The sequence below is a fragment of the Papilio machaon genome, chromosome 6, assembly GCF_912999745.1.
Source record: "Papilio machaon chromosome 6, ilPapMach1.1, whole genome shotgun sequence".
In the NCBI taxonomy this organism is placed as follows: Eukaryota; Metazoa; Arthropoda; class Insecta; order Lepidoptera; family Papilionidae; genus Papilio; species Papilio machaon.
The window spans coordinates 2,541,520-2,566,233 of NC_059991.1; the positions used below are offsets into that span (position 1 = coordinate 2,541,520).

At 35.3% G+C, this 24,714-nt stretch overlaps 2 protein-coding genes across 4 annotated transcripts; one reads left to right on the forward strand and one right to left on the reverse strand.

Moving 5' to 3' along the window:
• Window positions 1-1,560: 1,560 nt before the first annotated feature.
• Window positions 1,561-3,011, reverse strand: LOC106715999 (bifunctional peptidase and arginyl-hydroxylase JMJD5). The gene has a single exon (XM_014509415.2). It carries the CDS (start codon window positions 2,749-2,751, stop codon window positions 1,561-1,563), a length of 1,191 nt encoding a protein of 396 aa, XP_014364901.2. The 5' UTR covers window positions 2,752-3,011.
• Window positions 3,012-3,479: 468 nt separating this feature from the next.
• On the forward strand, window positions 3,480-24,496 carry LOC106715984 (folliculin-interacting protein 1). 3 transcript variants are annotated; one of them, XM_045678224.1, is made up of 14 exons: window positions 3,617-3,692; window positions 3,853-4,200; window positions 5,131-5,320; window positions 7,009-7,121; window positions 7,864-8,039; window positions 8,324-8,434; window positions 9,583-9,722; window positions 16,470-16,594; window positions 17,519-17,659; window positions 18,031-18,180; window positions 21,253-22,739; window positions 22,884-23,010; window positions 23,295-23,406; window positions 23,629-24,496. In XM_045678224.1, the coding sequence occupies exons 2-14, from the start codon at window positions 4,190-4,192 to the stop codon at window positions 23,833-23,835; spliced, it is 3,090 nt and encodes a 1,029-aa protein (XP_045534180.1). In that variant the 5' UTR covers window positions 3,617-3,692; window positions 3,853-4,189; the 3' UTR covers window positions 23,836-24,496. The 3 variants fall into 3 exon arrangements, with proteins under 3 accessions (XP_014364885.2, XP_045534180.1, XP_045534181.1); XM_014509399.2 differs by lacking the exon at window positions 3,853-4,200 and having other exon boundaries at window positions 3,480-3,692; XM_045678225.1 differs by lacking the exons at window positions 3,617-3,692; window positions 3,853-4,200; window positions 5,131-5,320; window positions 7,009-7,121 and having other exon boundaries at window positions 7,966-8,039; window positions 8,316-8,434.
• Window positions 24,497-24,714: the final 218 nt, after the last annotated feature.

Here is a 24,714-nt window from a genome sequence, read left to right on the forward strand (position 1 = left end):
TAAATAACATATTTTAAATACCAACAAGATATGTCTTGTAGATATGTTGTGTTTTTATTTAAAGTTAAAATCTCGTACTACTTATTTTGCTGAATGGAAAATTGACGTACTCGAACTCGAAGCTAATAATGTCTCTTGGTTAATGGTCCTTCGATATTTAAAAGCAATAAAAATTTCTTGATGCATATTAATTTCTAAGTTCGGTAATTATTACATTAATACGTTGGGTAATCATAAAAAAAGAAGTTAAGCAATGTATAGTACATTTTACTTATTACATTCGCAGTCAGTTTCATTACTGTTCGTTGTTCCATCTAGGATGGTGATACCGCACCCATTATTCGACAGACATATTTTGTTTTGAAATGTAACTTGTAACGTAGATCGATCGTAAAATTTACGAAATGTTGATAGATCAAGTCAATAGTTTCGTAATATTCCATGTTTTTCAGGAGGGAATGGCTACGTCAATGTATATCCACCAGGAAGAATACTTAGAGATGCTAAAGTGGGTGAAATTGGCGCGGGAACGTCTGAAGTGAGACGACTGATTATAGGAAGAACTTTAAACAGTGAATATAGATAAAAAAGTACTTATAAATTATTATTGCATTTCTACCACATTTCACTTAAAACATCTCTTTAAAATCTCTGATTTGTCGTTAGACGTAATGGTTTTATTTGCACATTTCTGGTATATCCAAGCACTCCACTTTGTCCTCAATTATTTTCTTTCGGTAACTTACTATGGAGGCACCAAAAGCTGTTGGGAATCATTCATTCAAACATTCAAAATATCTTCAAAGATGTTTTATGCCTTGATACATCTTTCTCTGCATATTTGTATTCACACTATTTGGAATTCATAGAACAGTTTCTTGAAATCTATGCTTGTTTTTTCGGTCTAATATGTAATGGTTGCACAAGTTGCATTGCCTGCACATTGATTACCACCTGGTGGCTATAGGACGTGTTGAGTTTTTAACATTTTGTTTTGGTGGCAATTCTAAAGTACGCATCACAAGACAAAGGAGGTACTTTCTAATTCAATTCTTTTAGCACTTGTATTTTCTATATTAAAAGGTAAATTGACTGATGTTTCCTTTTCGCAAAGTTTGTACGTGTTAAAAATATTTCAGTTTCGCCAGAAGAATATATGATGAAATCGCAAGTCAAAACAAACTGGAGCTATATCCATTGGAGACATTATTTTCTTTCGAATTTATTTTAAGGAGACTCCATAAATTCCATAACTATTGTATTTCAGGACAGTTTCCATTCAAGCAAACAATATGTATACATTTAATAATGTAATCCAATTAATAATATGTTCTCATCACTATTTATATTTATTTGTAACTTTTATTTTTTAACATACTGTTATGTTTTCTACAATGTTACAATAAAATATTTATTTTGCAGTACTTTTCATTTTCAGTTCATTTAAATGTTTAAATTATTTGGGGAGTAAAAAAATTTAACTAGGCTCAATGTAGTGTTTGGTATACATTTAATTGAGACATATTATATAAAGTTTTATTCACATTTACAAATAATATTCTACTCCCACCAAAAACTAACAGAAAAACTGATAGATAAAGATTCTACACAATGCCACCATTTGGGTGGTATAAATAACATTTGTCCAGGACTCAAAGTGCAATAATATGGCTTAACTTCTTTGTATTTAGGATACTTTTCCAAATCAGGCTTCCTTGGATCAACTTGCGCTGTGTTGTGTAATAATTGACTATCATGAGGATATAAATAGTCAGTATCATTAGGTGAGAATAGAAACATATGTTTCTTGCCAATAACTTGAGCAAGCAAGTTCCTTTTTGCATCATAGTGGAGTGGAGATAATGTTCCTTTTGGGCCATACCATGCCATAATATCTACTGGTTCATTTGTATCGGAAAAACAGCAGTACTCTGGTTCCGTAATATCTAACTTCAATTCTGGTATATGGTCAAAAAGCTGGTACTGAGCTAAATATCCTACAGGTCCATCTGTATTAAACATATAGTTTTTTATGAATTCTTCCAATGTCATCAATTTCTGGGTCCATTCAGATTTGGTATAGTCACTACCTAACTCAATTGCCACAGTTCTAAGTCCAGCAAGTTTTATGAAATAATTTTGATCTTTCCATTTTTCTAGTGCAGGCCAATGATTGATACAGTTTTCTAAAATAGCCGGTCTTTCTTTTAAAATGTAGTCTCTGAAAAATGTTTCCATACTAGGGCAGTTTAAAACATCAATTTTACATAAACTATCATAGTTGCTTTGAATATCTACATCATTTACTTCACTACTCATGTTTTCAATATTATTAACATGTGGCCGAGAAGAATTCATGATTTCTGCACACTTTTGTAAAAGCTTTGGTTCATTTTTAAGAGGACATCCAAAAAGAATACCATGGTCAATTATCTTGAATAATTCTTTGAATAAGTCTTCTGTTAACTCAGTAGACGACTTAAAAATAACTATTAGTTTTAGATAAGTTGCTACTGTTATAGTTTTTCGCCAGGACAGTTTCACATCTTTCCAATTTCCAGCATTTATCAGTTCATACATGTAATCAAGTATGGCTTCAATTTTTAACAAGGTCGTTGAATCTAAAGAGTTAATGTTTCTTACATATTTTGTTAGTAGTGAACTACTAGAAAAACCAAGATCAGATGTTTCTTGAAGTTCAACTAAAATTTGATTTTGAAACTGGACTAGTCTATTGAGCATTTCGCCCATGATAACAAGAAAAGACTTTTAGTCTTCTAATTTAATAACTTTACAAGTCGAGTAGTATGGGAAAAACGTGACCCTGAAATTGTTTTGGTTGTACATTTTAAACTAAGATTTTAAATACTTATTTACTTATTTAATATCGCAGCTTGAATAACACTCACATTAAAAAAGTAGGAATTTATGAATAAAACAATATTTGAACAAGGGATACAAGTTGTTGGTAATCAATTAAAAGTTTGCGAAAATCAAAATATTTATCTCACTCATTTTGTAGTGAAACTGACATGTGACAAATGACAAGTGACGATTTCACGTAAAAGTTTTGCGGAAATATTATTAGTTCAGATATCAAGTATTTTTAAATTTAAATCATATCATTTAAAAAACTATGTTTCGGTTTATAGAAATTTATTTATAATATAGCTATTTTATCGCTAGTAGTTACGAAATTTTAAAGGTTTTACTTGAACCACGAATCTATTTTTGCGTGAATAGGAATATGAGTCTTTAGTCTATGGTATTCAACAGATAACTTAAAATACTCACTTAGTTTACACACACCCTATTTATAATATTTTCAATTTACAAGGCAGTGTTTTAGGAGGATTAGGTAATAATTCAAGATTTAGGGTTCCAAAAACTAGTTTACGTAAAATCCTCAATTGACCTTGACCTCGCATTGGAATACAGACTCTTGTCTATGGTTAATCATATGACTTTCGCACGTGATGTGTCAGATTATTTACATCCGAAGTGTTTTAGAAATACATAAATGAATATTTTGATAGCCCTGTGATAATTTGTTACAATTAAAGATGCATGGAAAATGTGACCATGAAAATGTCGTGAAATGTTTAATGTGAGGAAATGGCATTGTTGGATAAGATCTTTTCAACAAAGAGAAAACTCGATTACGTTGATCGGGGCTCAAGAAACTGGGCCAGGTAGGTGTCGAGAATGCTTTTTATTCATTTAGGATATGTTTTTGAGAGCGTGGCATGCATTGAAATATTTGACGCACGAATCGTCGTCGTTTCTTCTCTTTAAAATCGTTCGTCGTACTTTCGTATCATGAATTGGTTCTGACGCAAACATCGGTGGCAGTTGGACGAGCGTCACCGACAGCCGACAAATACTACGGGAGGCACGAGCATGTGATAAGGGCGGGGTGCGGGCGGCGGGCGTGGGCGCAACGATCGCGTCACTCAGGAAGAGGGGAGGCGTACTTCTATGTTTACTTACTATTTAGTCAGAGGCTAGTACACTTGCACATTCCACTCCGGTCGGCCGATCGCCAGTCGAATCGCTGCAGTCTTTGTGCATTTAAAATCAAAGTTTCTGAATTGCATTTTGTAAGGCAGTGATTGTTTGTGACAAGGATTCCTTTTTTACATGTCAGTGAACAGCTGTGAGGTCTATCCATACATGACTATGAAATAAAATGAAATTTAGGTAATTAAATTGCAGTGTTTTTTTATTATAACCTGACATCTCACAAGTTATAACATGTCTAGAATATTAATAGTAAATTAAAACCTAAATAAAGTAGTTCTGAGCAGTGTAAACTTGTTTGTTGAGTTGGAATTAAATGGTGGTTTATTATGTGTCAGCATTATTTGAAATAATGTACAGTTTATAGATTTAATAGCTGTTGACATGCATAAACAATACCATATGAAACAGGTTACTGTTGTATGTACAAGAAGCATGTGACTGCTTATGAGTAAAAGAGAAAGTTTGCACATACTATATTTAGTATGTAACCAATTCACTTGTTTTAGGATTGTGAAACCTTTTGATATTTTTATTTAATTTTAGATTCTGATTAAATATGTTCACTATTAAATAATACAATTATTTTAATCTGTATTTTTATCAAAGCAAATTTTCTCTCTGACATTTGTTAGAATTTTAAGTCCAGTTGGATTCATTGGTTCATTAATTAATTTAACAAAATTAAGTTTTTTAACAAAAGATTTCTGGATGTTTAAAAAACTTCAATTATGTCATAAGTTCCTTGTCATAGTTATATGTTAAAAGTATCTTATTTCTATTTGTAGTATCATTAAACTTTTATATCACTAACCCAGAAATACTGAATTTGGAGTAGTGTGTCTGTAAATTTGTTTGTACATTAAATTCCTTTTAGTTTATTAGTTTGAATGATTAAGAACAGTGAGATGTAATCAGATTCTTCACAAAACAATATGATAATTATTATCAATTGTTATTTTTTTTAGATTGATCATTATTATTTCTTTTAATTCACACAAAATAGATATTTATAACATTTTTAAATTAATAACTATTCTATAATAGATAAATATAAACATTAAGAATACTTAATACAGAAATCTTATATTTTATATATTTCTTATGAAGGTCCTGTGAGATAACACCAGAGCAAGTGAGATTGCTACTGTTTAAAGAGTGTGACTGGAGAGGAAGAAAAGTTCTCTTTGATTCATCTACTATAGAGAGAATCCCAGCTGACAAGAATGGAAAACTTGATCAACACCAGAAGAATGATAACCCATGTATTGTGGAGGTGGCAAATGGATACAGCTATGTGGTAAGTTAAATATTAAATATTAGTGGGAGATAATTGGAGAAGGTCTACGTCTAACAGTGGAGTGACTTGCTGATGATCCAACCCAACTTAACTTGTTGAGTTTAGTTCATATTTCTTTATTATTATCTGTGAATCTTCTACATATTTAGTACAATTACTGTTTCCTTTCTTACAAATACTTAACCCCTTAAAATACAAACCATCTAGAGAACATATTCATTGATTGAAAATTATTGTGGCATAAACTAAACTAATCTTAATAATATTATAAACTTCGTCAGCGCGGAATAAAAAAAATGCACACAAGATAAAAAAGTTCCTATGGCCTTCTCCTAGTTCTAAGCTACCTCCCCATCAATTTTCAGTTAAATCAGTTCGACCGATCTTGAGTTATAAATAGTGTAACTAACACGACTTTCTTTTATATATAGATGTGAATGTTTGGATGAAAAGAAATTTAATAATATTAGTAAAAATTTAAGATTGAATTACTTTTTTCCGAATTTGTAGTAGAGTATAAATTTAATTAACCTTATTGTTCACATCAAATAAGGGACAAAACGTATTTTAAAGCCAATTATATAATTTAAATATTAACCTTTTCTGGCAAGCTATAAGGAAGTTATGTTGCATATAAATCTATTGTTCAACAAGATTCTCAGATAGTAATATGAATTGATAATAATTTAAAAGAAACTAAAATTAAACTGTAAAAATATTTATTGTTTATATATAAAACATAATGTCTTGATATGTCCCTGTTTTTGGATATGTTTGCTAACATCCGTGAATTAGCGAAGCCTTAACAAACTGAATAAAAATAACTTTACAATTGAGACATCGTTGTCACGAGATCGGTACGATTCAACGTTTATACGCATCGCTTGCGATCTAAATTTAGATCCACTTTATATGTTAGCCTTTATGATTATAACGGACGCCATAAGTGGGACTAATAAAAGTACTCGCCTATAATGTATATACTTTTTTGTGTAGCGATAATTGTAACCGTTTATGGCATTATATGTTCTTATTATACTGTAAAACAATAGATTCATCTATTTATATAATGTGTATTTGTAATTCTTTCCTTATCTGATATCTTTTGTTGAATTTTTTATAAACTTGTTTTCGATTATTTAATTGTCACGTAGTATGTTTGTTGACAACGACATCGATTGTTTGATCTAGGATTTTAAATGTTAAAAAGAAAAGAAAAAGAAACATATTGCCAACACGTAAAACGAATTCTTTAAAAATATCGCCATTTAATTATATTTAACTTTAATTTGAATTATTCAAACAGCTACTTAAGGGATTTGTAAGTAGTGTTTTAGATTATTAGATAGATATTATCCTAGTTTTAGATTACTAGATTAAATAGGACTACGGAAACTATCTCCTATACTGAAAATTTTCGTTAAAATTATCATATCCTTGGCACATTATAATAATTTTTAGATGTAATTATATAAATGTTTCAAATAGAGCACCTATGGGGCCCAGGGCCTAGCACAAATGTTTGCGACAATCATCTGGTGTAATGTATCAAAAACCTCATACTAATTTTGACATAAATGGCGTTAACGATACGAAGGTGATTGTCACAAATATTCGTGCTAGGTCCACAGTTCGTTGTCCTGCAGTAGAAAGCATTGAAGATCATAAGCATTAGTAATGTTTCGCAGTACAAGGGGCCGGCGGCGGACGCGAGCGTTCTCGGTGACATGATATTCGGCGCGGTCGCAATGAATTTTAAGAATGTCTCGCTGAAGATTCACATCATGAATGATCCTAAAAGGTAAGTCTGTACATAATAATAATAAAAATAAATAAATAAAATAAATCATTCGAAACTGGAAGCTCCGTAAAAGAAAAGCCACAATCAAGGAATTTAAAAAGTAAATTTTAATTTAGTGTAAAGCTCCTAAGCTCTTAGTTACGTACAGGGAATAACATACTATAAGGTATACTTTTTAAGTACAAATATAAAAGGATCTATCAAATTTCCCGTTACTTAACTGTTATTCCAATGTCTCGCTTGTGATAGTACGAGAACAATATTAAATTCAAATGTAAATTACACTGTTCAAAATACAGAAGTGTTTAATTTTAGGGCATGTTTCTTTAAAGTTTCGCGAACTCTCGTACGAAAGTGTATCTTGTTTGTTCCATTTTTTACCTTCCGGAATAATGTTGTCGTGATCTTGACCTTACGAGATTCCGGAGGATGTTGGCAAACAGCCAGGAATGGACTCGAACGATTTAATACAAGTGGTGTAGATAATACGAAACAATTTCATTCATATGCTCTCAACTCTTGTACTAGAATATAGAGTTTATTTATTGATATTCACATATAAACAGTTAGTTTACATTGATGAATCACATATACAAAAAGGTGTTCATATAACTGTAAGCTTCCACGGCTTTAAAAAAAAATCGTGTTGAGATTCTAAAAGATACATTAATAATAATGGACTTTGATTCAAATCTTTCTTGAACATGATCTTTTTACTGTAAAGTCGTATTTCTTCTATTAGGTTTATGTGCACGAAAGTGTTCTGTGTACCGATGTCTCGACGGATAAGTCGTGTCGAGCGGAAGACCAGCGAAACCAACAATAACGTGGTGCGAAACTCCTCGACGCCTTTAAACGTGCCGTCGTGGAGAGGGGAGGAGGTGTCACTGAGCTTCTCCATCGATAGGGGAGATTCGGGTAAGTTTGTATACATATAGTTTATCTTTCTGTTATATTTTAACACGTTCATTGTCGCCGAATCTCCCTAGAAAATATTTCACAGATATTACTAACTTAGACAATTAGAATTTTGGATAATATTTACATGTAATATCTTAGCTTTAGTAAATTGTTTGTATTTCAACAAAAGTGAACACTAAAATGTTAATCTATCTATTCATAGTCCGAGTCACAATTTATATTGAAATCTGTTCTTAATTTTATGTGTTAAGATCATAAATAAAGTTTATAAAGTTGTGCAGGTTTCTACAGCGAGCAATCCCCTTACAGCAGCGTGGGGTCCAACTTCGAACACTATTCTATGTACGACGCCGGGGATAGAAGTAACACTCAGGAAGAGTTGAGTTTCATTTGTGAGTAACTTTTTAATTGTTAATCTGATTTATTTATCTTTTCGTTGAAAGTATACGTGTCAGTGTTATAATACATAAGACGTTATAAGACGAGAAAAGAATCTTGTGGTACTTTGAACTTTGGCAGGGAATTTTCGCTTGTGCATCGTCATAAATGTCATAATCTTTGTCATTACTTGTCACGTATGTCATAAAGGTCAATATTTTCGTTATAAATTTCGCATCCGAGGTTCCCAAATCATGTGATGTGATTTTTTAAACAATTTGCACCTAATGCTGTTAAGAGATGACGGATAACGTTATCAATACTCTGATTTGCTTGAAATATGATGTTTCCTTAAGCTAAGTATATAAAAATAGATTTACGTCGATTAGATAAATAAATATTTTTATTTAAAATACTTAACGTAACAGTTTACTATAAGTTATTTCTTTTTAATAACGAAAAGACTGTAAAATTTTCGTTCAGAAATTTTAAAGTTACGTACTTAATTTAAGATTGAATTAAAACTGTATACTAAAAATAATCAGATCTAATTTTACACCATTCATAACGTACCGTTTAGAGTTGCTAACAGACTAAATAGGATCTAATGGGATTTTATTTTCAACTTGAGTTGGCTGACAACGCATTCTCTATTCGTTCCAATACGAGACTAGTGGTAGTTTCACACAAGGGCAGAACATTAAATGATGCGGTATTGTTATTCTTTGAACGCATACCTACTGTTCAAACAATAAGAGTACTGTCTTACTACACTGTTCTAGTGCTCTGCTGTCTTGTGAAACCAGCATAATGAATTAATAATTGGATTAGTATCAAGTTGTATAAGAACGTACGATTTCATTGATCGAATTGTGACGTCATTGTTACGATCATTACATTTGCCAGTGTGTAATATTTAGGGCATCCGCGTCAGTATCGACCGGAAACTGATGACATATTGTTGATCTTTCTGTAAGCAAAGCCAAAAAAAGAACTAATTACATGGCGAACGTTATGAAAGTTATTAAAAAGCAGGAATTAAAAAAAAGTTTTTCTTCATAATTCAAATGGATTTGTTGTCTACTTAACTATTACTATTATGTAACATTTAAAAATTATTAATTTCATAAATAACGCGTATTTAAAGTAATTAATTCCTTAGGTCCGCCGGGTCGCAAGCTCAGCGTGTCAAGTACAGGCAGTTGGCAACGCAGAACCTTCCAGAGTATGGCAACACGCTTCGACCTCGGCGGCACCAGCTTCCTCAGTGTTCCCACTAACACCACCAGCTCTGATTCACAGGTAACATACCCATTGATATATAATTCTATCTAGATTTCATCTGTTAACAACTTTATTGTCACCAAGTTGCCTGAGGAGTTTATTTTCATACTAGCTTTTGCCAACGACTCCGTCCGCGCGGGATTTAAAAATACTTAATAAGTATAAGTAACCTATAGGTTCTTCCAGACTATGTTCTACATCTGTGCCAAATTTATTCGTTGAGCCGTTCTGGAGATACCTTCAAACAAAAATACATCCATCCATCTAAACATTCGTATTTATAATATTAAGTAAGATGAAAAAATGGCACTGACATGGAACTTGTTAAGGCGAATTTAATACATAAATGGATGGTAATTTTATTAAGTAATGCCTCAGAGTACAGGATCTAAAATAATAGATTTCTTCAATTATAATGTCGTATATTCCTTTATTCCTTCATAATGCATTCCTTGTAAAGTTCTATCAGTTTTTTTTTATAAAATTAGTACACGTTAATCACAACATGTGTAACGTTTTAATTTACTCGCATTTATTGAATACTATAAATTGGGGATAGCGAACCTTTACATATAAACAAATAATTTTGATGCCATCAAATAATTTTAATTTCGTTATTATAAGGAACATACTGCAGCGTAGGGATATTTCACACTTATCGTAGTGTTGATTTTATTACTGACGTTCCCAAAATATTGATTCGTCATTGCCCTAAACCAAGATAACTACATCGTGACAGTAATCAAGCTGGTTTAAAATTAAAATGTCTTTATAGGCGTCGAAGCGCGTGATTCGTGACGTCACTTGAGCGACTGAATCGACTACCGGCCACCAGTCATGTGAGCCGTTATCATTAACTAATTGAGCCCCGATAATTAACAGATACACATAATTGTTTGCACTTGTGTATACGCAGTTAATTCTCTTATATAATAAACTAGCTTTCGTCCGCGACTCTGTCCGCGCGGATTTTAAAAAATCTTTATTAGTAGCCTATGTGTTCTCCCCGACTACATCTATTCAAAATTATAACGAGATCCATGCAGCCATTCTGGAGATACCTTCAAACAAACCATCCATCCATCCAAACATTCGCATTTATTATATTAGTAAGATTATATCTATTGTAAAACATTGTTTATGGACTAGTCTACTATTTCTTAGCTTATTTACGATAGTTATTTCAATAAAATTACCTTTAACATATTCGCGGTAATTATAGTGAATTGATCAGTTATATTCTTTGCCTATTTATATTAAAAAATAATTTACATTTTTTAAATATTGGACACTTATAATGTATAGCTGAAACCTGGCAAACAACAGGAGATGAAGTCGATCGCTTAAAATACATCCAAATAAAGAAAGAAACAAAACGACACGTGGCTATCACAAGGAATGTTTCTAGAGCGGAATTTTATAACAACTTAGAGCTGTCGAAATCAGAAAGAGACATACATAGAATTGCGAAGATTCGACATAATAACTCTAAAGATATGACATCGTTTAAATATATAAATGACAGCACAAACAAACTGGTAACTGACGACGAGACAATTAAATCCAGATGGGTAGAGTATTACAAAGATCTCTTAAATATAAAACATCCAAGAACAACTAGTCACACACCACCTCAATCGGTATCTGGACCCATAGCACCCATAACAGAAGACGAGATTCATAAAGCCATTCATCAAATGAAAAGTCATAAAGCTACTGGTCCAGACGAAATTCCCATAGAGGTATGGAAAAGCTTGAAAAAAGACGGAACGCCATGGTTGCAAGAGCTCTTTAACAAAATAAGTGCTGGTTATCTGATACCAAACTCGTGGCGTAATAGTTTTCTTGTCCCATTCTATAAAGGTAAAGGTGACGTAAGAGACTGTGGAAACTACAGGGCAATTAAATTGATGGCCCATACTTTTAAAATATGGGAAAGAATCTTAAATAACCGTCTGACTAATATCATTACTTTAACCCCTAACCAGTGTGGCTTTGTAGCTGGAAAGAGTACCTCAGATGCAATACAGACCATTCGTATTCTGCTAGAAAAAGCTAAACATAAGCGATCTAACCTCCATATGGTCTTCATAGATCTCGAGAAAGCTTTTGATCATATTCCACGCGACCTGATATGGGAAGCATTAAGAGCTCAGCTTGTGCCCGAAAAATACATCGCTTTAATTCAGGATATGTACACTAATATAACAACTCAAATAGTTACCCCCGCAGGAACGAGTGAGAAATTTGCAATAACGGTTGGGGTACACCAGGGTTCAGCCCTTAGTCCACTGCTGTTCAACACCACTATTGACTATATTAGCAAACGATGTCAAAAGGAACTGCCGTGGAATATATTATATGCAGACGATGTTGTCCTTATATCCGAAGATGAAAACGACCTTCAAAGAGATTTGGAGTCGTGGATTGAAGCTCTAGAAGGGAATGGTTTGAAGATTAGTAGGAAGAAGACCGAACATATGTCTTGCGTATTTGACGGAGTAACAAATGGAGATGATATTCGCATTTTAGTAGGTCAAGTAGCTCTGCCAAAAGTTAATAGTTTCAAATATCTAGGATCTATAATAAGCCACGATGGAAAAATAGACGATGATGTGCAGCATAGAACCGCTACGGCATGGCTTAAATGGCGACAACTCACAGGCGTACTTTGCGACACTAGAATACCGTTAAAACTAAAAGGAAAAGTCTACAAAACTGCGGTAAGGCCGGCTTTGTTGTATGGCTCAGAATGCTGGGCCACCAACAAACAACACTTGAACCGGCTACACAGCACGGAGATGCGCATGTTACGCTGGTCAGCGGGTGTCACCCTAATGGACAAGATAAGAAACGAATATGTAAGAGGAAGTTTTAAAGTCGCTCCCATTTCTGAAAAATTAAAAGAGAGACGTTTGCGTTGGTATGGTCATGTTCAGAGGCGACCCGAAGATCACATGGTTAAGCTGGCCTTAAACTTGCCCACGACGACGCGAAATCGCGGAAGACCACCGACCACTTGGCTGACGACGATCCAAAAGGATCTAAAAGAAATTGACCTTGACGAACAAGACTCCAGGAATCGTGCTGTCTGGAGAATTAGGACAAGGAAGGCCGACCCCAAATAATTGGGAAAAGGCATAGATATAGATAGATAGACTTATAATGTATAGCTGAATAATAAGCATTCTCATTTACAAAAAAAAAAGAAAATGTGTAGTCGCTTATGAATAATGGTGATGTATCACATCGGATAAGTTCATTTGACAAGGGATTTTTAAAATTCGATCCACAAACAGGACAGCTTTCTAGCTGTTTAAAGTCTTAGCTTCATCTAGCCTGAACTACTGCGATTGGTCATGTAGTTTGAACTAACGGCTTTTAACTCTGCTATTGCAAATTTTTTTTTAATTCTTATTTAGAGACAACATTTGGCTTGACGTTTAATTGTCAAGGATCGCCATTAAATTAAAATAAAAATAAAAAACTTCACAATACCAAAAGAGAAAATCTTTAAATGAAGTTTCACAAGCACGCGCTTCACGTCAGTCTATGCTAATAGCCTGTCAGCTGTCAATGACAGTTGCGCGACCATGCGTCGTTTTTTAACTCAGATGAAGAATTATATAGATATGACACGCGCGTACACCCGTAAGGGACAGATAGAGAGTACTATAGACTATACCTATATATAAGTAAAAGGATTGGGGTTACCAGTTATTTGTTTTGTCCCGAAAATGAATAATTACGATATAATTTAATATAGACCAATTTATATATTCCCAATTAAATTGTAATTAATAAACGTAATAAATATAAAAAACAATGCGTAATTTTTGTTTATGTGACTAAGATTACGTAAACAGATTTTTTTAGTAATACTTAGTCAGGTCATAAATTCTGTCACATGTTTAATATAAAATAATTGAAACAAGTTTATTCATTATGTGACCATTTATATACCAAAATGAACTTAACAAAACATAGATTCTTATGACACTAAAGTTTATTCAAAATGACATCCGTGATTTTGAATACAGGCCTTCAATCTGCGCGGCCAGTCGTCTATCACAGCACGAACGAGGTCCATGTCAATATCGGCGGCTGCCTTAATCAAGGATGTCTTGAGTGACTCCAAAAAAAGAATTTCCCGATATTTTTTTCCCGCGTACCGCTTCAACAAAGCGCGGCATCTCTTCAGTCTTAGGTCCATTAGACGAGCATTCAAACGATGTCCTATTTTTCTTCGATATGCACAAAGCCCTTAGTCTTCATAAAAAGCTACAAAAAACATACCAATATTATAGTCATATAATTTTAAATTACTCTGTATAGCATTACAGCGAACACTACATGTAAAACTACTTAATATTAAACTATTTTGATTGTAATTTCTAAGAAACAAAATTTACATGGGACAAATTAAAAAGCATACTCTTTAAAATCAACGGGATAAGAAAGTATCAAATATTTAAAAACACAGCATATACCAGAATTAAAAACTCCTTTTGAAATCTGTTGAAAATAGTATAAAAAATGTGAATTGTTTCATTTATATACATTATACATACTATAATTTATTTCCCCTAAATTCAGGGTAATTTTTACAACAAGATGGTGGTATTATTTTTACGGGTAATAACCAACCAATTTGAAAAGAAGTTTAATATGGCCGCTTGTTTCCCAGATCTACAGTATATTATTTGACACAAATGACATCTGCGTTTGGGCGCATAATGTTCGAAAAATACATTTTATTTTAGCTGATTTTACACGTATTTTAACATATTAGTTATTACAAAGACTGTAAAGAACAACTAGTTTGTATTTTCTTCCTTATTTAGTATGAATACATGTGAATAGGTGCGTAGTTTCAGTACTTACGAGTGAAAGGTTATGTTTTTCTCTTTTCGCTCACTACGGCTTTTACAACCGACAATACAGCAGTATACCATGTTTTATAAACTTTACCTTACTAAAACTGTAATATCAAAATATTTTTGCACAATTACAGTCACTAAGTACTCACAATTTTCGAAAAATAGCACGAATGTCAAACTTTGTTAGGGACAACCTAGGTTGTTTGTAGGGGACAACCTTTGTTCCAAACAAACCCCAAAGCCTGGTACGCAGAAAGGGACAGAAGATAGTTATCCCTGTCTTTGTCACGTCACAGGAATTGGGTATAACTGTATCTCTCTCACTCTCGGTATTATTATTACCGTGTCATAGACTTGTTTTTTAAAAACTAATGTAATTGTCTTTGTTTTGATTTTATATCTGAGTTGCGATTTATCAATTCATTTTATATTTGTCACAGATAACATTATACAAAGAATGTTATTTGTTTTTTTTTGTAGACTTTCGTTGTTTGTCAGTTGTGTGGCGTGATGTTATGTAACCTATATAACCTTAATAATTATTATTATTACGCTTTCTAATATAACATCTTACTAATATTATAAATGCGAATGCTTAGATGGATGGATGTTTGTTTGAAGGTATCTCCGGAACGGCTCAACGGATCTTGACGAAATTAGGTGCAGATGTAGAACATAGTCTGGAAGAACACATAGTTTTTTTTTTAATTCCGCGCGGACGGAGTCGCGGGTGACATCTAGTAATCTATGAAAATCTGCTAAGTTTCCTTATATTCCAGTAGACGTCATTGACCGATAAGTCTTTGACAATCAATCAATGGTTATCCAGACTAACCCTGACGGGAGGATTAATATGATTTATTTCATATGCTTTCGTCAAAGTCACCGAGTTTTCATTATACAAACATCTATACAAAAATATGTTGTCTGTGGTGTTTCTGCAGTGTAAACCCACGTAAAATTGTATTCAGACAAACACTTAGGTAAATTAAGAGGGCCGCTTTAAAAAGGCTCCATTGCCGTGACCAGTAACGATAATAATTCTATTAGCACCCTTGAGGGGATTTCTAGGACGCTTTCTTTTATTATCATGTCTTTGGAGGGGAGGGCGTATCAGGGTTATGTAAGACTGTGAAACTTGCAGTCCTGTAGCGACCCTTTATGTCCAACGCCGTGGACGGTCGCCCAACGGCGCCCTATCGAAACGCCGGCCCTGCACGTGACACTTGTATTTATCTCTGATAAAAGAGAGTCTAAAACTAAGCCTAACTAGCTGTCGCCTGCGACTCTGATCGCGTGGAATTATAAATAGTAGCCTATGTATTCTTCTAGACTATGTTCTTACGTGTATGCCAAATTTCAGCGAAATATGTTTAAAATGAGACATCTAACAAACTTTCATCCATCCATCCGTCCAAATATTCGCATTTATAATTTCAAATTACATATATTTTTTACGGTAGTCGAATTCAACGGTTACAGTGTATTATTAATGTTTACAAAATATATTTGAGCACACTGAATGCGTTAACACGTTAGAAACATTTCCGAGGTGCGCAAGGTCTTGTGATAGGATGTGTCAATAAAAATCAAATGTATCCGGACTCGTATTTGTACAATAAATATCGCTTAAGTGTGAAGTTGTCGTGAAACATGTATAAGAACATTGTTATCTCTATTTTTTCAAAGAATATGAGAAGGATGTAAAAATTGCTATAATACAGTTTTTACGACAGTGGGAACGCGTCAATAGACCAAATATTTTATGCTTGCATATATAACTTTGATGTTTTGTTATAAAATATGCATCCAGTCCAGTAAAATTATTTGGATACGTTAAGTAGAGAGACATAATGTAAACTTTTCAGGTGTTTCTTGTTCATAGATGTACAAAAATAGTACAACGAGCGGCACAAGTGACAGCCTCCTCAGTGCAACATCTGGCGTAGTGCCGCGTAGGAACAAGCTTGGATTAGCTTTGTTGATCACTGTACCTGATTCATCTGATATGTAAGTAAGCCTTTTTACTAACGTAATCAATATACTAGTATAGTGCGACTAAATTATCTGGCCTGATGAGAGGCGCTATATATTGAAATATACAAAAACAAGACTATGATTTTGTGGAAATTTTTGACTTTAACAGGGGACCCCCAATAAGCTATTGCAATTTGGTTTCACTTGTGCCATTCGAGCCAGAAAAGTTTAGCAGAATATAAAGTATATTGCGAGTGCTAAGATGATTGTTTGTTGAACACGATATTTGATTGTTTGCCTAGGACTGAAGTTGTTTTACTACCTTTATTATCAGTTAGTTTGTTATCACTCTCACTTATCCTTAACTCGTGACAGTTGGTTTATGATGGTAATAGCCATAACAAACACGTACACACAACATATATAACGTTACCATTAATTTACAACCTTACGCATACGAAATAGAGTTTAGATTTGTTAAATAATACTGTTATGTCGTTTCATCACTCTAATTTTGACATTCACTCGAATATAAATTAGGTTCATAACCGTTGGTTTTTGAGACCAAAATTTCTGAGTAAAACATATCCTCATCCCTGTACAGATAAAAACCATATGTTTAAATGGAGATTTTGCAAATACAGCTGGATATTGTATTTAATTTATCAAAATAATGCATGTCGTTTTCGGAATGATAAAAGTTCGTTTTAAAAGTTGTATTACTATTTTATTCGAATGGTTAACATTTTTCCGAAATTTCCTCGATAATTTTAAATCTCTAATCGTTGGTTTCTGATACCAAAATGTCTGTATAAAACATATCGTCAACAATGTAATTATTATTTTACATCAATCATCAAAACAGAGATAACTTTTTAATCGGAGATATTGGTCTCAGAAACTCACGGTAATTAACATAAGAAGGTGTTGTATTTTGAGTTAGTGTATATTTGTCAGGGATTTCATACGTCGTTGTGTGGAACATTCGCCTCAGCTACAAGCATTGGTGTGTCGATTGCGAGCCGCGACAATGGCGGCCGGTGCTGGAGGAAACTTTGTATCTACGTTACATACAGCTGCGGTGGATGCTGCGAGATGGTGAGATCTTTTATCGAATCGACAAATGCTCACACAGTTACATCTTAAGACTACCTATAGGAGATCTAACTCTGTTCCTAGAATGGGAACGATATTTACCTTTGAGGGTCATCAATTTTCTCGTACTGTCTTAACGAATTGTTGATATCTATGTGCTTTGATTACTTTGCTATTTTGACGATATTGGGTGGTCGAATACTCTTTATACTGTAAAACAAGGTAACTGTGATAGTTCTGTGATATAATAATAATAAATGCATCGGTTGATTACTCCTGAACTAGATGCCAGGGGTAACCAATCTTATTACCCTATAAAGTCGTATAAACTCACATATCTTAAATATTGTATACAGTTTAGCGTTTTGTTTTAGGTTATCCGACTTAATGTACGGTCCGCGGCTGCAGTCGTCGTGGCTGAGCCTGCTGAGCTGTGAGCCGCGCATCTGCGCTAAGCAGTCAGAATGCTTGTTGTCGGATATCTGCGCAGTGCTAAAAGTGGCCGACACCAAGGATACTAATTTGTAAGTAAACATTCGTACTATTACAAACACATTTCGCTATTTATGTAAGGTTTAATTGAAGATTGTCTAACTTTTGGAGCATATGTAATAATGTTAGGTCGAAAATTGTGGGATTAAAACAAAAAAACTATGAATCCCTTTTTTTTCTTAAATCTTCGTAATACATTACGTCATCGATTTTTTTTTCTGTAACAAATAGCTAATGTATAAATATTTTTCTGGCGCCTGAGCTATTGCCAATGAGATTATAATTATATAAGAATGTATCAAATACATAGTTGCTAAAGTATTTGTGGATCGCAGCCAACTTTATACGACTTTAATACATTTATCCGATGTAATGACAGCATTCAAATGAATGACACATTAGTTTTTTTTTTAATACTAAACTAGCTGTCGTCCGCGAATCCGTCCGGATATAAAAAACAACTTAGTAGCCCAATTTTTCTATAGTACATTTATGCCAAATTTCAGCGATATTTATGCAGTCGTTCTGGAGATGTTTTGACAAACATCCGTCCATCCATTCATACATAATATTAGTAAGATTTCCTGCATTGTTAGAAACAGTTTATTGTTTGATTGCCAACTTTGTTTAATAATGTTTTTTTTTTGAGTGAATATAAATGTATTTTACCATCTTTTATTGTCAATGTAACATAAATGTTTGTAAAAATTTGATGTAAGTATTACTATGTGGTATTGCCTCAGCATACAATTCAATATTGTTTTCTTAGATTGTCATAACAATATAGCTTTAGCTTTTTCGTCATTGGCTTGCCCTTCCAAAGTGCACATTATGTTCCGACAGTTTGTCTGTCAGTATAATTCGGACGCGCGTCATTTCTCTTGGGCGGTTTCCATTTGTAACGCAAAGTGTAGGTGAAAGATTACACAATTACGTCGGAACAGTTTGACTTTATTTTATTCATATAAAAAGAGATGACAATATATCTGTGGACACCTACGATAAATTTCAATAAACATATATTGATCGTTTACTAATGACGTTGGCTGTTTTGGAATAAAAATCAATGAAGTCACTTGTGTCACATTAAATGCGGAAATTTCCTTTACTTATTTTCTTATGACTTCCGCGGAATAAAAAAAACAAAATCAATAAAAAAAAAAACAAAAAAAGATATTTTCTACATCTATGCCAAATTACATCGAGATCTGTTGAGCCGTTCTGCAGATATCTTCTAAAAAACATCCATCCATATATCCGAAAATTCGCATTTATAATATTAGTAAGATTCACATTTCAAATTATCTTATTATTTTGGATTTCAATTAAATTTCACTCTTTCGGTTAAATTCTTCGAAACTAAAGCATAGTTTTATTTTTTAGCCGACTTCAAAAAGAAGGAGGTTATCAATTCGACTGTATTTTTTTAACATACTCTTGTATCGTTGAAACATTGGATACATTCTTCAAATACCATTTGTAATTGTCAAAGTAAAAGACGTGTCATGTAAACTAATATTAATATTGACAACAGAAAATATTCTAGAATGTACGATCTACGAGTCTACATTGTTTGTGTTCATTGAGTTGTTTTTTCGAGTATTTTTGTAAAATGTAAATCGTCCATCGCTATCAATCTTCATAAATATCTCGAATCGTCTTAGTAACGGTCACGAGTGTTCGATATTTAAATTCTATATCGAGAGTCGATAATTTGAGAATCTAAACACGTGACTAAGTCAGTAGGTAAGAACATTTCATTCTATATGTAAAGCTTTAATTTTTTTATATGGTACACGCTGACGTAGATTAATTTTATTACCTGTTTGATAACTTTGGCAATAGTATCACATGATATTAAGGGTAAGCACACACTGATCAGCAATAATTTTCACATACAATTTTTTTATTTCTACAATATGAGGTATGATAAAACTAGTCAAATACGTAAGACATTTTTTTTTTATGTTTAGAAATAACATGATTTGTGAGATTGGGATGCTCGTATAATTATATTGAATAAATTTATAAATGCTAATTCAATTTATTGCCAGAAATAAGTACAAAAACTGTTAGGTTAATTAATTAAAACAATATGAATTTGTTATTAATAGCTTATCTAATACAATTAATTACCAAAAAGTATATTTTCTTAGTTGGCCTTCGTCCAATATGTCGTGCGATTAATGACTCGGCTGAATAAAAAGAAAAGCAAAACGTCTTGTCTCTGGCTTAATTCTGTTTGAGCGTCAATTACGAAACATGTGTGAATGAGGAGAGCGTCATATTGTAACTTTGTTTTATTTTTAGCTCGGGCATGTTTTCTTTGGTTATTTTTATATGGAGTGTTTACGTAGGTTCACGTGATACTCGCGCTTTTGGTATTTCAATGCGCATTGTTCGTGTAAATTGCCTGAGAATCTAATTAGGTGATATCGCAGAATTGTGTGAAATAGTGTATTGTTTTACATATAAATTCTAAAAATAAATTTATGTGTTGTGATTGATAGGATTTCACATATCTATCTTAAATATGACGCTGAATTATAATAATGATAAATAATTCATTTTGACATATGGTTTGAACATGTTATGCGGAGGGATGATAATCATATAAACAAAGTAATGAGATTGAATGTGGATGGCTCAAGTAAAAACTATTTTTTTTTTATATTACTTGTTTAAATGTTAGTTTCATTCACCAAGAACGCGAGGTGAATGTCCCACCCTTCCCGTTATCTCAACATAAATAATCTTCCTCTTCGTGTTTCTTGTCTAGAATAACGTAAAATATATGTGTAAGTATATCATCTATTCAACACAGAAGTGGGCGAAATGTGTATTATAATTTGAAATATTTCTTGTTAATGTTGTCATAAATTGGCAGAAGTGAGAGTACTCGCTTTTGTTTGAAAATTTTATTAGTTGATGAGATAATATTATCAAAAATATGAATGTTATAAACATATAATTTTATTGTAAAAACATGCTAAGATGCATGCCTAGTCAAAAACAAAGATTAGTTTTTTTAGTGCTAACATACCGTTTTGTATACTCAATAATATTGAGTACAATAATTAAAGTTTAAAATTTGTTTGTTCCAGTTTCATCAGCACTCTGGTCAGCAACGTGCTCACTCACCACCTGGGCTGGGTGACCACCGTCAGCCCGTACGACGCCATCACCCTCGCCGGAGCGCAAGCGAAGCCGGCCGCCAAGGAGTGTCGCCGCCCTTACAACGCGCTGTGGGCGCAGCTCGGCGACCTCTGCGGCAGCATCGGCTGTCCGCCTCGCACCGCCAGGACCATCATCGCCGGCACCACCAACGCGCACTTCATCAACAAGCTCCTCACCGTGCTCACCTACTTCGTCCGCTGCGGTGACGTCACCAGGACCGATTTCGCATACGAACACTGTGATTTCCAAGAAAGCATAGTCAAGTGTGTCAATGTCGAACCGAATTCCGGCCTCGGGGGGAGCGAGTCGTGCGGGAGTAGCGCCGGACGACTCAAATCGCCCGATAGTTTAAAACTGCCGTCGTTCAATACTCAGAATAGTGGTAGTAGTGTTAGCACGTTAGTTTCGAGCGAGGTCAGCCTCAAACGGTCGGCGACGCTCTCTAATTTTAATGATAAGCTCTCTATTGCTTCGGAGCCGGCGATATGCAGTCAAAAGTCGGTCGGCGGGATGAGGAGGAACCCTACGGTATTGATCTCATTGAAAGGTTCGGACTCGAGCCTAGATTCTTCCGGGTCGGACTTGGAGTCGGAGAACAAGGTGGTGTTCGTTCTGGGCGACGACGAGAAGCTGGTCGGTTTGAAGAACAAATCGAACGGCGGGAGGAGCGTGAAGAAGTCCTCGAATGTGAACAACGAGCCCGTCCCTTCGGCGCAGGAGACCTGTGCGAGAGGCGAGGACGTCTGCACACAGGACAGCTCGTGCGGCGCCGACAGCCCCACCAAGTGCTGCCGCCAGACCTTGCAACATTCCAAACCAATAAAACATTCCGGTTTTAAGTTTGAATTCGATAAGTACCCACAGATAGTCACTAATTATATGAAGAGCAAAAACTTAGAGATACTAGATAGGCATTATATAGGGAAACCGGGGAACTTAAAACTGGACAACTTCCAGTTCGACCCGACGATAGTACCGCCCATTCAGGAGGAGCGGTGCGACACGTGCTACAAGTGTCAGCTGATGGAGTCGCTGCTGCAGACGCCCACGAACGCTTCCGAAATGGAGTACATGAACGACATGCCCCGACAGTCTGAACCACAAGTTGCTAAGGAGGTTATCGTGGGCGATGAGCAACGCGAGATGTCGCCGAAGACTTTTGTCAGAAAACGAAACGAGAACACTATTATAGTAGACTTAAGAAGCGCGAGTGACAACCCGAGGCCGGCGCCGGAACCTAGATTTAGACAACGCGTGGAAAAGCCCAAGGAACTAGTAGATGTGAAGCGAGTTCTAGAATTTCCATTGCCAAGTGTTTGTTGTCGATCTGACCAGTGCCAGATGAGGTCCGGATTCGACGCGTCTCTGTTGGGCGGTGTCACTGAACACTATATACCTGATTTAATTTTACAAGGTGAGTAGAATTAGCTTTTTGTCTACCGTAGCTTCTAAATTTTTCCTTTGAATTTGAATATAGCGCAGTAAAATCTGTTATACGGCTCGAAGGACCAATATGTTTAATGAATAATCTTTGGTTATATAATCATTTCTATTCCAGGAACAATTTCAAGCCCTAAAAGTTGGGAGACTGAGTTGCGGCGGGACCTAGACCTCACATCGTACCTGAACAAAACTTTGGACACGCCCATGCAAGCTGTCGCTATCATTGGAGATACTAACACTTGGTAACTAATATTATTATTATCTATCTTAGTTAACTTCGACGACTTCGTCTGCGTGGAAAAAAAACTTAATAAGTAGCTTATATGTTCTGCCTGATTATGTTCTAAATCTGTGCCAAATGTCATCAAAATCCGTTGAGCCGTTCCGGAGATGCCTTCATACAAACATCCATCCATCCATCTATCTAAACTTTCCCATTTATAATATTAGTAAGATTAAAATCTTATCGTAATTTGAGATGTTGAGTTTTTAAATTATAAATAAATTTGTTTGTTATTTTTGTCAGGGAGGTGCGTGTGGTGGGGCGGGATTGTGGCTGGGGCGGGCTGTCACCGTTGGTGGGCGGGATGTTAGACGCGCTGCCTCTCATGCGACACGCTAAAGTACCCGCCTATCAGGTACACACGAACTGAACAAACACATTTTAACACTTATATTGAATTACTATCACATAGTCGCGTGGTCGCTATGTTACTAGCCTAGAATTTTAAATTCCAGACATTTTGTAAAATTGCGAATCCATAATACAGAGGTTAATAAATGTTGAAAATTAGTAGCTATCGAAGATAGAGAATTATAATTTAGTTGTCAATGTTTTATCGTTTGATAATTTGTTTTAGTGCATACAATATCTAGAGGGCAAATTACGAGAGCTATGCGTACTATCGAAGACGTTGGCTGATCTGCTTATGACGACTGACTTCTGCGACATCGCCTCGCTGACCAAATCTCTCAACATTGACGTCAACGACGTGCCCCTCCTCCTGGCCGTGGCCACCACACACACGCCGCAGCTGGCCAATCGCTACGGCATCAGCTACAGGTAGCCGTGGCCACCACACACACGCCGCAGCTGGCCAATCGCTACGGCATCAGCTACAGGTAGCCGTGGCCACCACACACACGCCGCAGCTGGCCAATCGCTACGGCATCAGCTACAGGTGGCCGTGGCCACCACACACACGCCGCAGCTGGCCAATCGCTACGGCATCAGCTACAGGTAGCCGTGGCCACCACACACACGCCGCAGCTGGCCAATCGCTACGGCATCAGCTACAGGTAGCCGTGGCCACCACACACACGCCGCAGCTGGCCAATCGCTACGGCATCAGCTACAGGTAGCCGTGGCCACCACACACACGCCGCAGCTGGCCAATCGCTACGGCATCAGCTACAGGTAGCCGTGGCCACCACACACACGCCGCAGCTGGCCAATCGCTACGGCATCAGCTACAGGTAGCCGTGGCCACCACACACACGCCGCAGCTGGCCAATCGCTACGGCATCAGCTACAGGTAGCCGTGGCCACCACACACACGCCGCAGCTGGCCAATCGCTACGGCATCAGCTACAGGTAGCCGTGGCCACCACACACACGCCGCAGCTGGCCAATCGCTACGGCATCAGCTACAGGTAGCCGTGGCCACCACACACACGCCGCAGCTGGCCAATCGCTACGGCATCAGCTACAGGTAGCCGTGGCCACCACACAAACTTGATTTCAACACGTCCCCATAGCTATAAGACTGACCTATATCTATGACTTTTGAACTTTTTTAAACTTTAGATCCCTCGCTCACTTCTTACCCCACCTTGTAACTGTCACTGTCAAAATTATGACTTACGTCACTGTCAAAATTTGAGGTTACGCGTTGGAAACAAGTTTGATGAAATTTCTTTTTAACTTTGAAATACGAATTGTCTTT